Source organism: Phalaenopsis equestris, unplaced genomic scaffold (assembly GCF_001263595.1).
Source record: "Phalaenopsis equestris unplaced genomic scaffold, ASM126359v1 Scaffold000840, whole genome shotgun sequence".
In the NCBI taxonomy this organism is placed as follows: Eukaryota; Viridiplantae; Streptophyta; class Magnoliopsida; order Asparagales; family Orchidaceae; genus Phalaenopsis; species Phalaenopsis equestris.
This window is the reverse complement of record NW_018165280.1, coordinates 4,567,509-4,582,495: the sequence shown is the minus strand read 5'-3', so window position 1 is coordinate 4,582,495 and position 14,987 is coordinate 4,567,509. Positions and strand designations below refer to the sequence as shown.

The following is a 14,987-nucleotide window of genomic DNA, read 5'->3' as shown; positions in this document are numbered from 1 at the left end:
TACTACCGCACAGTAACTTTACGTTGCATTAGCCCGCCCGTCTTCGTTGGGACTGCCCCTCATTCCTCTCTCGCTGTCTCTCTCTCTCTGAGCTACAAACAATTGATACCACAATTCCCTCCTCATCTGATCTTGATGTAATCGAAGCCCCAACCATCCCTACTCATAACTCATTTTCCACCTTGATAACAGCCACCACCCCAGACAAAAATTGTCCCTCACCTTATATCTACAAGGACTATTTGAAAAATATAACACATGATTATTTTAAAGTGGCTTTTATATTAGAATGGGTTGATTATCTCCTTTGAGTAAGTGGACTCAAGTACATGACAACTCTGGATGATAAAATCATAGGATCTTGGTTAGGTTCGTCATCATTCTCTCTACTATCGTTCAAAGCTAAAAATAGTGTCTTTCTTAATTTAAAACAAAAAATTGTTGTTACCATTTATTATGCACTTAGCACCTAATTATTGGCCTTAATTGGGATTTTTTCTTATTACTTGGAAGGGTAATTAACAATAGGGACTTAAGCCCATGTGAAACCCGAAATCATATATTAAAATTTTCATAAAATAAAGGTAAAATCTTTTTATATTGTATTATCCACAATCTAATTTGTCTTTTGAAAATTTGACTTGGAAAAGCACAATCTCTAGAGTGAGGTGTAAATTTCAAAACACACACACTGATGAATCTCTTAGTCTCGTGATAATTACCATTATCAACGCTCTCTAAAGGAGAAATTTATCCGCCCCAAAGGAATTGGAAATTATTCACCAATTTTGTTTTTGTTCTACAAATATGTCGTGTTTGGTAACTGCATTGACATTTGATAGACTAAAATGTTATTAACTAATGTTGTTGAAGGTGTGCCCTTACTGTTCTTCAAATTCCTTGGATTTGCATTGGCCGGGGTGTGATGATGATTTTTTATTTTTTGATGAGCACGAACTTTATTGTCACTTAAATTCAGTTTGTTAATTTTTTTTTATCATAGTAGCACTTATAAGCTGGCGATCCTTACACACAACATGGAGACTAAATCGGTGGGGCGCTACAGACTTTTCTGTGAAGTTATAGCAACACATAAGTAGGTGGTCCTAACATATGGAGCTGTCTGGAGGATAAATGGGCAGGGTACTGTTAGGATTTGCAGAAGTCTTTAGAGAAAGCATGTTTACTAGTTTAAAGAGGTACTTAGTTTACATTTATGCCAAAAGAGGTAGCAGAACTCAAAGGAAAAAAAATTCTCTCCCGCCCTCTTTGAGCGAGAAAGGTTGTTCTTTTTGAGAGAGAGTGCGAGGTTTTCTTTTATCAAAACATTTACTGTAACTATGTACTAATGAGGATTCATTCGTTGTAAGAGTTCTGAATGTTTTCCTTACATTCAAACAGAGCCTGATTGTTTGCATTTGAGCAAGTAAATCATTAGTTTCATGATTGAACATATAGTTAAGATCGTTTATGATGCCTTTTGTTTCATTTATGTTAACTAATGAATTTATGGCATCTTAGGCACAACTATTTGAATGACTTGCCTTCACTAGATCCAGAATTGTATCGTCATCTGCTCTTTCTAAAGGTGGGAATTTTTTTTTGTAAATGATCTCTGTATTCTTTATTCTTTTTTCTCTGAACATTATTATCTTCTTCACAAGGCTGTCATGAGCTGCAAATGCATTTCTATGCTGGTAGTTGGATGCTACGTAGTCATTTTACATTTAAGAAATTCATGTTATGTTGTGAAGATACAGCCTGGAAATTATTTCTTGTTGCTAAAAATCATCCTTGCATTTCTACCGAAGAATATCTTGATAATGCTCAATTTCATTTTGCACTGATCTCTGCAGAATATTTTTTACAAAAATTTGCTATGGATTTTTTCTACATTATCTGCCCTTCTAGAAAAATTAATGTCATGTGAGAGGAATCATTCTTAATGGCCGTGAGCAAGTAACTGTGCTGTAGTGTAACTGCATTTTGTTTAACCAGATCACATATGCAATTGTAACTGTCTGTAGAAGAGGATTCAGGATGCTGGCCTTTAAATTTATTCTAAAGGCCAAATTAGTCAAATTCGAAGAAGACAATAGACAATGATTGCAGTATCATAGAAAATTGAATCCAGGTGCATCTCACAAATCAGGATCATACAACCGTTACTACTTCTGTTGAGCAGACTTCGGAGCATTGAAATTAATAAAAAATTACTTAATAGATTTAATCAAATATGATGTAAAAAATGGACAATTAATGGTACGTCACACAAGTTCAACTCAAACTGCCTCGTAAAATCAAAATCAATAAATTATCATTTGTTTCACAAAACTGATTATGCCAATGTTTTCAAATTGCCGTATGAAAGGTAAGAAAATTTACTCTCATATGAGGTGATGACATGAAGTCCAATGGGCTCAAGCTACAAAAGAGTTGCGGAAGAAATTGTATTTTCACTGAATAATTAGGAGCAATAATTTAAAATTATAATTTCAATAATTATGTTAAAATTTTCAAATATTCTAATGTTAAATCTCTGCAATATTTATAATTATATATTAAATATTTTAAAAAATTAATTGCTACTTTTAATTATATTCAAATTTATAATATGTTTATATATATTAATTTTATTGTTAATTATTAGTATTAAAAATTTAAAAATTATTTCAATCACCAAAACTATCTTGACCATTCCATCTTGGATCTGTGCGATGTGTATTGCAACATTGACAAATCTCTACGCTCTTTGTTTTTTTTATTCAAAAAAAAAAAAAAAAAAAAAAAACCAAAAAGTAACATAAATTTTCTATTTTAAGATTTGATTCATGTTTCTCTTTTGCTCCTTTTTTTCTAGCACACGGGTCAATATTTCCTCTTCTCTTTACGCACATGATTTCCTTTTTGACTTCGACATGTTGTGTGCCTCCACTCATACCCCTCTCTTGTCTTCAAGAATTGCGGTCTGTCACGATTCTCCTTCTACTAATGCTTGATCTTCTCCACATCTATCATTGAAAATGCCCACCAACCTGCCCTATTTCAATGAAAAGCCATGATTTGAATGAAAACTCATTCGCCTCTTGCTCCCGTTCACATGTTGGCATTGTGACTCATTTGTCAATCACGCCTGCTCATGTCGCCTGTTCCACTTGCTAACACGCTTAATTTTCTACATCTTACTCGATTTCGGGGTGAATGATCCTGCGACCACCTCACTTGCATAGCTCCCTTCACTTGCACTTTTACCGACATCCAATTCTCCCTAATTTGCAGCTCCACTAAACTTTCACTTCACCTCAACCCGAGCACTATGCAAACTTTTTCAATCAACTTTGATGCTAGCAAAGTTGCAACAACTTTCATCTCCTCTAGCCAACATCTCCCTCTTCCTTCGTAACTCTCTCTCTCTCTCTCTCTGTGTTTTACATATCATTTCTCTTTCAAATATCTCTTAACTTTTTTGTTTAACTCCTTACTTTCTCACTTCCCTTTCTATACATAATATACTATATAAAAAAATAATAAAAAAAAATAAAAATACAAAAAAAAAAGAAATTTCATAAAAGGAAGAAGAAGAAGAAAGCATTTACAAAAAGAATAGATAAATTCTTAGGTGTCTTTAACTTGTCGTAATATCTTGTCACCCCACCTCATTACCATCGTTTCCACCTCGTGCACAGTAAATGTGGACTTTAAGAGGAACTTTCTTAGAGGGAAAACTCTTTAATTTTCTCAAACTAACCCTCAAACAATTGGAGTGAAATTCAAATCATCATGATAAGAAGGAAAGAGCACACAATTGGTCCTTGAAAGATATTCGGTAGGAAATGGTTGCCTTGGAGGAGTGTCTGGTGGGTTAGGCTTTAAATCGCTTCATCATATTACCGACATAAACTTTTTCAAATTATGGTTTAAATTTCGGAAAGGGGACTCCTTATGGGCTGCGTTCATGCATGGAAAATACTGTCATAATAGCAACCCCGCCTTGGCTAATTGGCGGTTGGGTGATTCTAGGGTGTGGAAGAAGTTGTTGCAAATTTGAGAGTCGACTAAGGATTATATTTATTGGGAGTTGGGGTGTGGTAACCTCTCTTTTTGGCATGATTGTTGGTCCCCCCATTCCTCTGAATTTGAGGGAGGCGGTGTATGCTAACCTTCTTGTTTCTGACGCTTGGCTAGGTGGTAATTGGAATCTTCCCCTTCTTAACCAGTTGGTGGGGTTGGAGTGTGCGCAATTTATTTCTTCAATTCCTTATGAGGTTCATTTGAAAGACACTCCGGTATTGAAATTGTTAGCTAGATATTTGGTTACTAAATCTTTATATTTTGCTTTACATACCTTCATAAAAACTTATGGGGAGAGAGTGTTTGGTGCTGGGCTTTAACCCCTTCTATGTCTTTCTTGGCTTGGAGGATCTTTCATTGTGTTATTTCTTGTGATGATATTTTAAAATTGAAATGATTGAGACTTGCTTCTCGATGCCTGTTTTGCAATGCTATGGAGGATTCTATTGAGCATCTTTTTTTCTTATGCCCATATTCTCTGTTTATTTGGCGGAAAGCCGGTCACTGGTTTGGCATCACCATGTCCCCTGCTCAGAACTTAATTGGCTCTATTGAGGTTTGTAACCCTACTCGGAGGCAAAAACACTTCTTGCAAATTTATCCTTACATTGTTTGTTAGTTTATATGGTGACCCGTAATGATATCAAGCATACTGGTCAAAATATTCATAGTGCAACGGTTTTTGCTCACATCATTGCACACATTAACAAAAATTTTATGTTGGGAGTTGCAAAACACAACTTCTTTTCAGGCATATCATATTTTAAATCTTTGGGGACTACCAATATTATTGGGGGAAGGACACTGCAACTCTCATTTTTGGTGAGATGGTGGTCTCCTCTTACCGGGTGGGTGCAAAATTAACATGGATGGAAGCTGGAAATGTTCTAATGCTGACATTGGGGGTATTGCTCGGAATGATGTTGGTAATTGTAATCTCTTCTCCTCCTCCCCTTGTTTCACCGATAGTCCCCTGGAAGCTGAGGCTAGAGCCATTTTGATGGTTGTCACTGTTGTTTTATCGCTTAATTGGCATTTCCTTATTATTGAGACTAACTCTCATATTTTGGTTGATATACTTAATAATGGGGCTGAAGCACCGTGGGACATTTTATAATGCATTAAGAGAATTAAACTCATCTCTTCCCATCTCTCTATTGTTTGGAGGTTCATACGTCGCAAGGTAAATAGGTCGGCCAATTGGCTCGCTGCATTTGGTATTGAGAGTAACAATATTATGGTGGGCAGGGTGCCACCCCCTTCTTTGCATCTTTAGTTGTTGGGGACAAATTGGATGCTCCATATGTTTGTGGATAATGGTTCGGTGAGCTTGTCATTAAGGCTCTTCTCCTATACTATAATTAAGCTATTTTCCTCATTTCTTACTTACATTACTGTTCTTGGTTTATTCCTCCATTTGGTTTTATTATATGATTTTTGGTGTTATATGGTCCATTTTATGGTGACCTGGGGATTACATTGCTTGTTGTCATTGGTTTTGGAGGTTTTCCTTCACGGTTTTGGATGTCTGCTTTGGTCCGTCTCTTATGTGGCTTCTGTTTGGTTCTCACTAATTCAATTTTTGGATTCTTGCATTGGTTGCTTGCTCCATCTATGGCTTCCTTGCTGGTTTGTGGTATGTCGAAGTTCAGTATGGCTTTGCGGCATGGTGACAGTTTTACCTGGAATTTATGAGTACCGCCTACTCTCTCTTGGTCTGAACTTGGGGATTTCGACTCTTTGAAATTTGTTGATGTTCGGATTTCGACTTAGATATGTCTTGGGTATAACTCAGCTCTATTGGACTTGTTGTTGTGCTCCTTTCTTTGCTCCTATCGATACGACTGACACGGTTACTTTATTAGATACTCATACTTGGTATACTTTTTGGTGTTTATTTTTGGTTTCGGTATACTTGTATGGAATTTTGGTTTCTTTCTTGTGGGCGTCGAGTTGTAATGTTGGAAATGGAACCCCTACGGTATGAGTATTGTATTTTTTTGGATTTTTTAGATGTGGGGATCCGTCTCCACACCACTTTTGTATTTCCTCCTTTTTTTATTAATATGTAGGGAGTATATATATATATATATATATAGATAAACCCAAGTCAATGCTCGCTTGACCATGATGATCATCATTATTTCTAGAATAGAACAATATATTATTAATAAATACTATTACAAATTGATCAAGATAATGTTTGAATATTATGTTCATCATATTCACGGACACTATCTGTGCAATTGTCAGCTCAAAATTCTACAGAAATTCATAATATCTATATTTTTACAAGTTGTCATAAACATGTCATTGTCACCTCCCATTTTATTTTCATTTATTAGCATTTGAATGCATGTAACGTTCACCTTTCGCATGAAATTTATATTATGTATATATTGTACTGTAGAAATTAGAACTCAGTAATTTTCAGGATGACTGTTTGATAGTTTCGGGTGGATGCCCAAATCTAAGTTTGTTGTTGGACTCCATCCCTAGAACCAGGGGGAGGGAAAGTGGTAAATCCACCCACAATGATTATGAGTATTTCATAATTTTTGGGGTATACGAGTATTTTTAAGTTTCTTTTTGAGTGAGTTGTATTCCCTGTGAGTGGGCTCTTAATACCCACTCACTAAAACCTTTGTATCTTCCTTTTTACATCAATGACTCTCATGTATTTTTCTGTATTTTTTTTTTCTGGAACCATTTGCATGTAATGTTTACCGTATGGGTAGGGTGTCATGCTTGAGCCCTCTCATTTAATCTATTTGTATCTTTCTTTCTTTTTAATATATTAGCCCTTAGGCTTTCTCAAATATATATATATATATATATATATAAACTAAAATTTTTTTATAAATTTTAACTTTACCTTGAGATAATTTTAAGTATTACAGATACATAGGCAGCGGCTTAGTGATTTATCTCTAATTTGTTATTGTTGATTAAATTATGTTTGTGCCTTTGTATTACAATTTCATTTTGCTCTTTGATGTCATTCATATTCATGCTTGAGTTTTTGGTAAATATTCAGCATTTTGAAGGCGATGTTTCAGACTTGGAGCTTTATTTTGTTATTGTAAACAATGAATATGGGGAACAAAAAGAAGAAGAGTTGCTACCTGGAGGAAAAGATATTCACGTTACAAAGGAAAATGTTATCACATACATTCATCTCATCGCCAATCATCGGTTAAACTATCAGGTATTTTTTATGACATTCTACTTATTTTCCTCAATCAAATAATTTTCAGATGCCATAAATTAAGTCTTCCTTTTTTGTAGATTCGGCATCAAAGTTCGCACTTTTTACGTGGATTTCAGCAACTTATAGAGAAAGAATGGATTGAAATGTTCAGTGAACATGAAATCCAGGTATTTGGAGTCTTCACCCTTTATTTAATTCTCTAGGTTGAAACTTTTGTCGTTAATTGTTTAACTTGATTAAACCTGACAACTCATTTCATTATGGAGTGAGAAAAGAATTATAATAAGAGAAGACTTAACAGAATGTTACCTTGATATGCAAGGACAATGAATATTCCAATTACTAAAACTGGAGAATTGTGTTGATACCTGTTCAAACTCATAAGAAATTAGGCATCTCTTTGAGTTATAGAAATTAAATTTTGGTGGGTTGGACATAGTCGATAAAGCAAACAAGATGCACGTATAAGTTGGTGAGATAGATTTTCTGTGATTAGAATAGGAAAAGGAGAGACGGAGATAATATTCTTAGAGTGAGAAAGGAGAAGGATTCATAAAGCTGGCCCATAAAAGTGTTAAAACTTCTATCATTGTGTTTGGATAAATTCGTTGCTGAAAATTTAAAAATTCCACTTAATAGGCATGGTACAGACTGATAGATTTGTTTTTTTTTTTTTTTCACATTAAATTCATTCTCAAAATGAGCTGACTAATATTTATATGGAATACTGATAAATATTTAATGTCAACCAAATTGAGTTGCATGCAAACTGAATGTGTGCTTGTCTAGCTTCCTATTGAAAGTAGGCAAGTATTCTCAAATAATTGCATGCTAATGAGATTTTTTGAGTTATTTCTTGATCTATTTTGGCGTCGTGGTAGTCATTCACGCTTCTTATTACTACCAGAGTAAATGTTCCATTTAAACATTTCAAAACTAAATATTTTCTCATTTTTTAAAATTGTGATGGCATCCATTAATTTGTGATTGGTTTTATGCAACGTTTCTTTTTTTTGGATGAATTTGCTAGTTCTTTTAGGCATATATTTGGTGGTGTGAAAATTTTTTCTTGATTGGCTTGTCTATCCGAAAGATCAAAGCTCAACATTTGATTGCAACATTTGTTCGGTGACCTAAATCAATTTCTTATGAAAATCATATATTGGTTACATAATATCAATTTTTCTTCAGATTCTAATATCAGGTTCACTTGAGAATTTGGATATGGATGATCTACGTTCTAATGCTCATTATTCAGGTGGCTACAATGAAGTAAGTTGCGTTTCAATCATTCATTTTACCTACTCATGTATATTTTCATTATTGTTTCCATGATTTTAAATCTTGTGGGTGCATTCGATTTCCTATATGTAGTGGTTCGCATGAGTTTATTGAAAGTTCTTTCTAGTTTATTGTTGACTGAATTGCATTGTAACTTGAATCAATGTTTATAGGCTTGATAGAATCCCTTGTCTCTTTAAGGGAAAATACCACATATTCATAGGCATGATGCACACCCTTCTAATCATATAGGTTGCACGTTTGGAACAGTTGTTGATTTTCCAAGCAGCAACTGTGAAGCTGCATTTTGGAGAAACAGCTTCAGAGGTGTTGTTAGAAAGTTGTTGTTGGAATATCAAGAGTTTGTTTGAATAATCCATTTTGTTGCAACTGTTTCTGATGAAAAGACATACCCTTATATATAAATTGAGCTGAATGACTATAGTTTTCAAAATAATTGTAGCAGAATAATAAAAATAGCTCCAGCAATATAGAAAACACGTTAGAAGTCCAAATTTTTACAATACATCAATCGCAAGTTATCATTATATGCATAATTCGATAATAATAAGAACAACAAAAATTACCAGCAAGGTTATAATGACTTTTGCCTTCATGTCAAACTGTATTTTTCAAAATAATTGTAGCAGAATAATAAAAATAGCTCCAGCAATACAGAAAACACGTTAGAAGTTCAAATTTTTACAATACATCAATCACAAGTTATCATTACATGCATAATTCGATAATAATAAGAACTGCAAAAATTACCAGCAAGGTTATAATGACTTTTGCCTTCATGTCAACATGATGAAGCCTTGCGAAATATTTTTTTGTCTATAGCATCTTGGCTAACTTGATCACTATCCAGAGCAAACTCTTCTATATCACCAGCCTATTGAAAATACATGCAATCTTCAAGTGCTTTATTTCTGGGACAACAATAAAAGATCTTCTCATAGCTATCTTCTCTTCTTTATGTGTATGCAGAACACTGCTTACTACAATAACAGTAGATAGCTCTTGAATTACTTGATAACCTTGAACTCGTTTTTCTTGAGATTATAATATATTATACTTTTAATTGACAAAATTAGAGTAGATATGCAATAGAACAATAAAATAAATATTTGGTTTCATAATTAGAAAAAAACACATATAAGAAAAATATACTTCTCTAACGTTAGACATCAACAAATCCTCAATACAAAACCCATAAATATAGAAAATAGACAACAACAAATCCTTAATGCATCTAAAATATTAAACATCTATAAGAAGATACTATAAAACACTACATAAATTCACTCGATTAGTTTACCAAAACACCTGTAATCTCTACTTTTAATTGAATTATCTTCTGAGCATCCTCCTCTTCGGATGTGTTGAAGCCATTCGTACCAAAATCTTCATCGGACAATGATTACATGCCCGATGTTTAAATGCTTTCACAGGTTTGCATGTTGGATCTTTATCTAACATTCTGAAATCAATATTGTCCCGAGATAGATGCTTCCGTATAAAATTATGTTGCGTCGTCATTGCAACCATCTTTACCTATATTTTGAAGGAATATGTCAGTTATATTTGGAGTATGACCCACTTTTTCCTTACTTCATAATGATTTTTGTTTTTTGTTGAATAATTCATTCTTCTAATCAATTGACTGTTGCGCTCAAAATTAGGAAAGTAGTACCTCTTGTCCGGGAAGGGCTTTAAAAAACCTCATTTCAAGGAACAATTCATTCATTCCTCTAAAACACATTAAAGTCACAAACTGCTAAGATATGCTCTTTAGCAAATGCAAACGTTCGATGTATGCATTCTTGTCATTGTTATCAACACGTCCATCGACACGTGTCATCAATTGTTTTGATATGATTCTATTTAAAAAAAAACATTAGAATAATTTTTTTTTAAACATTCATGCAAAAATAAATAGAAATATTAATGTCTTGAAGAACTACTTGTATCTCGTATCGTTACGGACTTCTCTTGGTGTATGCACAAAAGCATAATATATGAGTTTCAAAATATTGTGTGACAATCTATCCAAGGGATTAACTCCAATAGCGAAATATATGTTAATTATCTCTGTTGAGTGTTGGAATCGCTTGAAAGCAGCATAAATAGATTCAATGTGTCACATAATACATAATGTGATGGACACTTTCCTGGGTGAGCTTGGAGTAGCACAAATGAACTCAATAAGACGATCAATGCAAACCTTATTTACTTTGCAATTCATCCAGCATATCACAAAAAAATTGTCTTGACATCTGAAACATACTATATGATTTCTGTTTGGATGAGCTTGGAGCAACTCACCAATTCACTTATTACTCACATATAACGATGGCACGCATTGTTCCTTACACATTTTTTTCTAATAATTCTCATTGATTGAACATATTATTGTAGTCATAATTATCTGGTTTTCCACTATATCTATAATTTTATCTTTATATGATGGGTCCATCTGGCTATTTTATGCATGTTAGAAAATATAAAAAGAACAAGTTATGCACATAAATGTTAAAATGACATAATTAAAGCACTACAACTAGTGCAAAACATAAATGTTGAAATTTCACATGAACACGACACAAAAATATAAATTATTACACACCACAATCTAAATAATAAAAAGACAAACTAACTAGATTGATTGTCTAAAAACAACAGAGGTAAGGAATCCTCTATTTTGGCGCCATCGTCATGAAAGCCTCTCGCTTTTTTCGGTCCTCTAGAAGTTTGATAGTGAATAAATGCAGGGACCTATCATTAAATATCTCTAGGGTAAAGTCTAGTAGCTTAACGACTTATGTCGTAAATGTGATACTGGTGCAAATTGTAGCAAGTTGTGAAATCTGCTTAGATAATTGTTGGGTCACAATCTTCATTTTCTTTTTATGCTTCTAGTTGGAGGGTATAGTGCACTTGGAATTACTTGATTCACCTTGTTCTCTCTCGTGTAGTGCTTCCTCATGGACTTCATTGGTCTCATCCAAATTCTAGGGGAAGACTTGTGTCGTTGCTCAGACCATAGCCACGATTCCGGGAAACTTAGTATCAAGTTTCTCCTCCAACTCATAGTTTATGTCATAAATTCGATTTTTTTGGCATTGGGCATGACCAACAATTGATAAAATTACACTTCAATAAAGTTCATGTTCAATAAAACCACAGTTCAATATAAATTTTTATATTTACTGCAATTTTTTTCTCTCTGCCACTCTGATGCATCCATTGTTTTCTTAACAGAGTCCCAACCTAATCCAGTTGCCTCTCTCTTTAACTCTGTTACAATTTTCAATCTTTTTCAATTGAATATTGTCTTACAATCTTTTTATTTTTTCATGCAAGTTTTCTTTTTATATGTTTTACAAACATTTTTTATTGAAGTAGATGGTTGGTCTATTGTCAATTTCTATCTCTTTCAAGCATAAATCACTAAATATGATTTTGGTCTCTCTCCCAAATGGTCGATATCCTTACCTTTCTTTTGTTTACCCATCTGATGTATTATGCAGATAAAACATTTTGAGGAAAAAATATAATTTGACATAAATTAAAAAGTTAAGTATAAAAATTGAAACAAAATTCAAAAAATATCAATATATCGAATTAGAGTCGATGAGATAAATTTATTAATTATTAAGTAAGGATCTTCCGAGGATCACCAAGTGTATCATACATGTTTTAAAACCATGAAATATTTGTGATTAATAGTTGCATGTATGATCTAAAACTAATTAGTATCCGTAGTTAACAGTACGATGTGTGTTTTAAGACTAGGTAGTGTCTTATGGCAAACAGGTGAGAACAATTATATAAGTGACAGTTGGTGATCGGTTGATCTCTTTATTTTTTTATCATTGCTCAACATAACAATATGAAAACCACGTGCTACAAAACCACCAATGCAAAGCCAAAACAAAAACCAGAGACAACCCCTACCAGCAACCAATATATTAAAGTTACAACCACACCCACTGCTAACAGTTAACAGAGACCACCAAACCACACCAACACCCACTGCCAGCAGGCAACAATGACCACTAGACCACGAAAAACTTACAAGTTTTCTTTACGACAAAAAAATTGCCTTTGTTCTATACTAGTAAAGTTCGTTCTTACAACCAATGCTACAATCATATCCCAGCACACCCTAAAAATTGAGAAGCCCCAAGGCACAACCACTATGGTAAAATGTGAAGCACCAAACCACCACCACTGTGGACAACCAAGAAGCCCCAAGGCACAACAAATTTGGTAAAATGAGATGCAACAAATAAGTACCACAAAGGACAATTGAGAAGCTCCAATGGCATAATCATATAGGTTAAATGAGAAGCAACAAACCACCACCACAGAGGACAATCGAGAAGCTCCAATGTCACTCAAATCTTTAACATCACATAATTCGTATACATATACATATCAAACAACTAAATTTTAATATTTACTTATATAACACTCAAATCTTCACATAACATTAAAAAAATATTGTTATATGATAGCAATTTTTTAAAATTGAATTACACACTTTTACGTAAGTAAATTTCAAATTTTAGATTGTAGATATGTAAGTGCATAAGAATTGTGTGATATGCATGTAAATTCTCCTTCAAACAATATTGCACGATTCAAACCACGAGCACCAAACCACAACTAGAGAGGAACATCGAGATGCCCCAATTGCATATTCACTTTGGTGAAAGTTTAACTCAATACTTCTCTTTTTTGGTTCCTTAATGTTGTTGCTCTTTTCTGTTTCAAGTTTCCTCTTCATAGGGTTTTCTTTAAGTAAATCATTGCAAGTCTTTGTAGCACGCAACTCTATAATAATTTAGTTTTGGGGCATTTACATACATCCAACACAAATCTTATATTTTTATAAATCTAACATCTGAACTTTTATATTTATATATGTTACACTCAAACCTTTGACATCACATAAAAAATATCACTATTGTTTATTTTTTTTAAAGTGAAATATATCATTTAATAACTAGTTTTTATAAAAAAACATCAAAATATTATAATTGTCAATATCAAACTTTAGGTGTCCGATATGTAAATGCATAAACATTGTGTGGTATGTATGTGAATTTCCCATTTAGTGTTTTTTATGTGTATAAGAAAATTGAGAAGCAAAATTGGCAAATCACATAGGTAAAATGGAAAGCAACAAACCACCACCATAGAGGAAAATTGGGAAGGTCTAACAACAAAACCATGTTTTTCATTTTTATCAAATTCACAATGGTTTGATGTGAAACGCTTAAATGCATCGGTTTCATGGTTCAAAAAGTCACCTAGGTGCTTTATTTGTACATAGCAATGTTTCTTGTACTTTATATGTAATTACCCCTATTTTTAACATGATTCAGTGGTATGGTAGACACAAAACACATATGACCAGTGTTGATGCCCAAGGTTTTATTTTACTTCGAAGCACAAAGTACACAACAAAGTGGTGCTTTTATTAACTAAAGCACTGATAAGGTATATAAAATTATTAATGTATAAATACAAAGTATGACTTGATGTTTGATATAAAATAGAAAAAAGATGTGTTGTAATACCTAATTGTAATGCTAACTTTGAGGTGAACCTGTAAATTAAAATTTCGAATAATTTCTATAGTTTGCTTTAATAATTAAAAATTTTAAAATTTTTCAAAAAAAATCATAAGAAAATAAACAAAGTCGCAAGTTTTATAAAACAACCTAAATTAATTGTGACCCTTTATTCCTCACTAAACTATAAACTAGGCCCGCCGCTTTGCTTAAGCAAAGTGAAGCGAGTGTCACGCTTCGCTTTGTACCTCAAGTGTACTTTTAATAAATTGGATATGACATGAACACGTAATACCTTTCTAGGGATCCTAGAAGGCTTTTGGAAAGCAGGTTTTTGTAAGTAGGTGGTTGCAGAGTAGCAAAACAAGGTTGTATGTAAGGTTGGAGGCGTTTGGATGGGGATAAACAACAAAATCTGTTGTGGGATAGATGATCGCAGTAGTGAATAGAGGTACGACAAACTACTAACAGCAAGGCGGTTCCACACCTATTTCTTAGCAAGATATAGATACACAACTTGCAAAAGTAAGATCATATGCCTCTTCAAAAAGTAAATTCTTGAGAAACGTATCTGATGCGGGAGCGTTCAACTCAGGATGTGGGACGCTAGCTGCGCAATTCCTGCTATCGATGGAGAAGGGGAGTGGGTTGAATCAATCCCGATTCTCTTTTTTATGTTTTCTTTCATATAATGTTTCATTTCTTTTAGTCATTTTCTATATATGTGTTGTATTAGGGCTTGGAAGGCAGTTTTTTGTGTGTTTTATATCGAGACAGTCGTCGGTTTGTCTTTTTCCCTTTGAGGGTTGTATCCTAAGATTTCAGATAGTGCTCCAACT

At 33.5% G+C, this 14,987-nt stretch overlaps 1 protein-coding gene across 1 annotated transcript in view; it reads left to right on the top strand.

Moving 5' to 3' along the window:
• LOC110031717 (E3 ubiquitin-protein ligase UPL6) overlaps positions 1-14,987 on the top strand; it is a 110,185-nt gene that overhangs the window by 73,545 nt on the left and 21,653 nt on the right. Inside the window, exons 19-22 of the mRNA XM_020735074.1 lie at positions 1,522-1,588; positions 7,109-7,279; positions 7,360-7,449; positions 8,474-8,554. Of these exons, the coding sequence (XP_020590733.1) occupies positions 1,522-1,588; positions 7,109-7,279; positions 7,360-7,449; positions 8,474-8,554 (409 nt within the window). The remainder of the gene's footprint in view (positions 1-1,521; positions 1,589-7,108; positions 7,280-7,359; positions 7,450-8,473; positions 8,555-14,987) is intronic.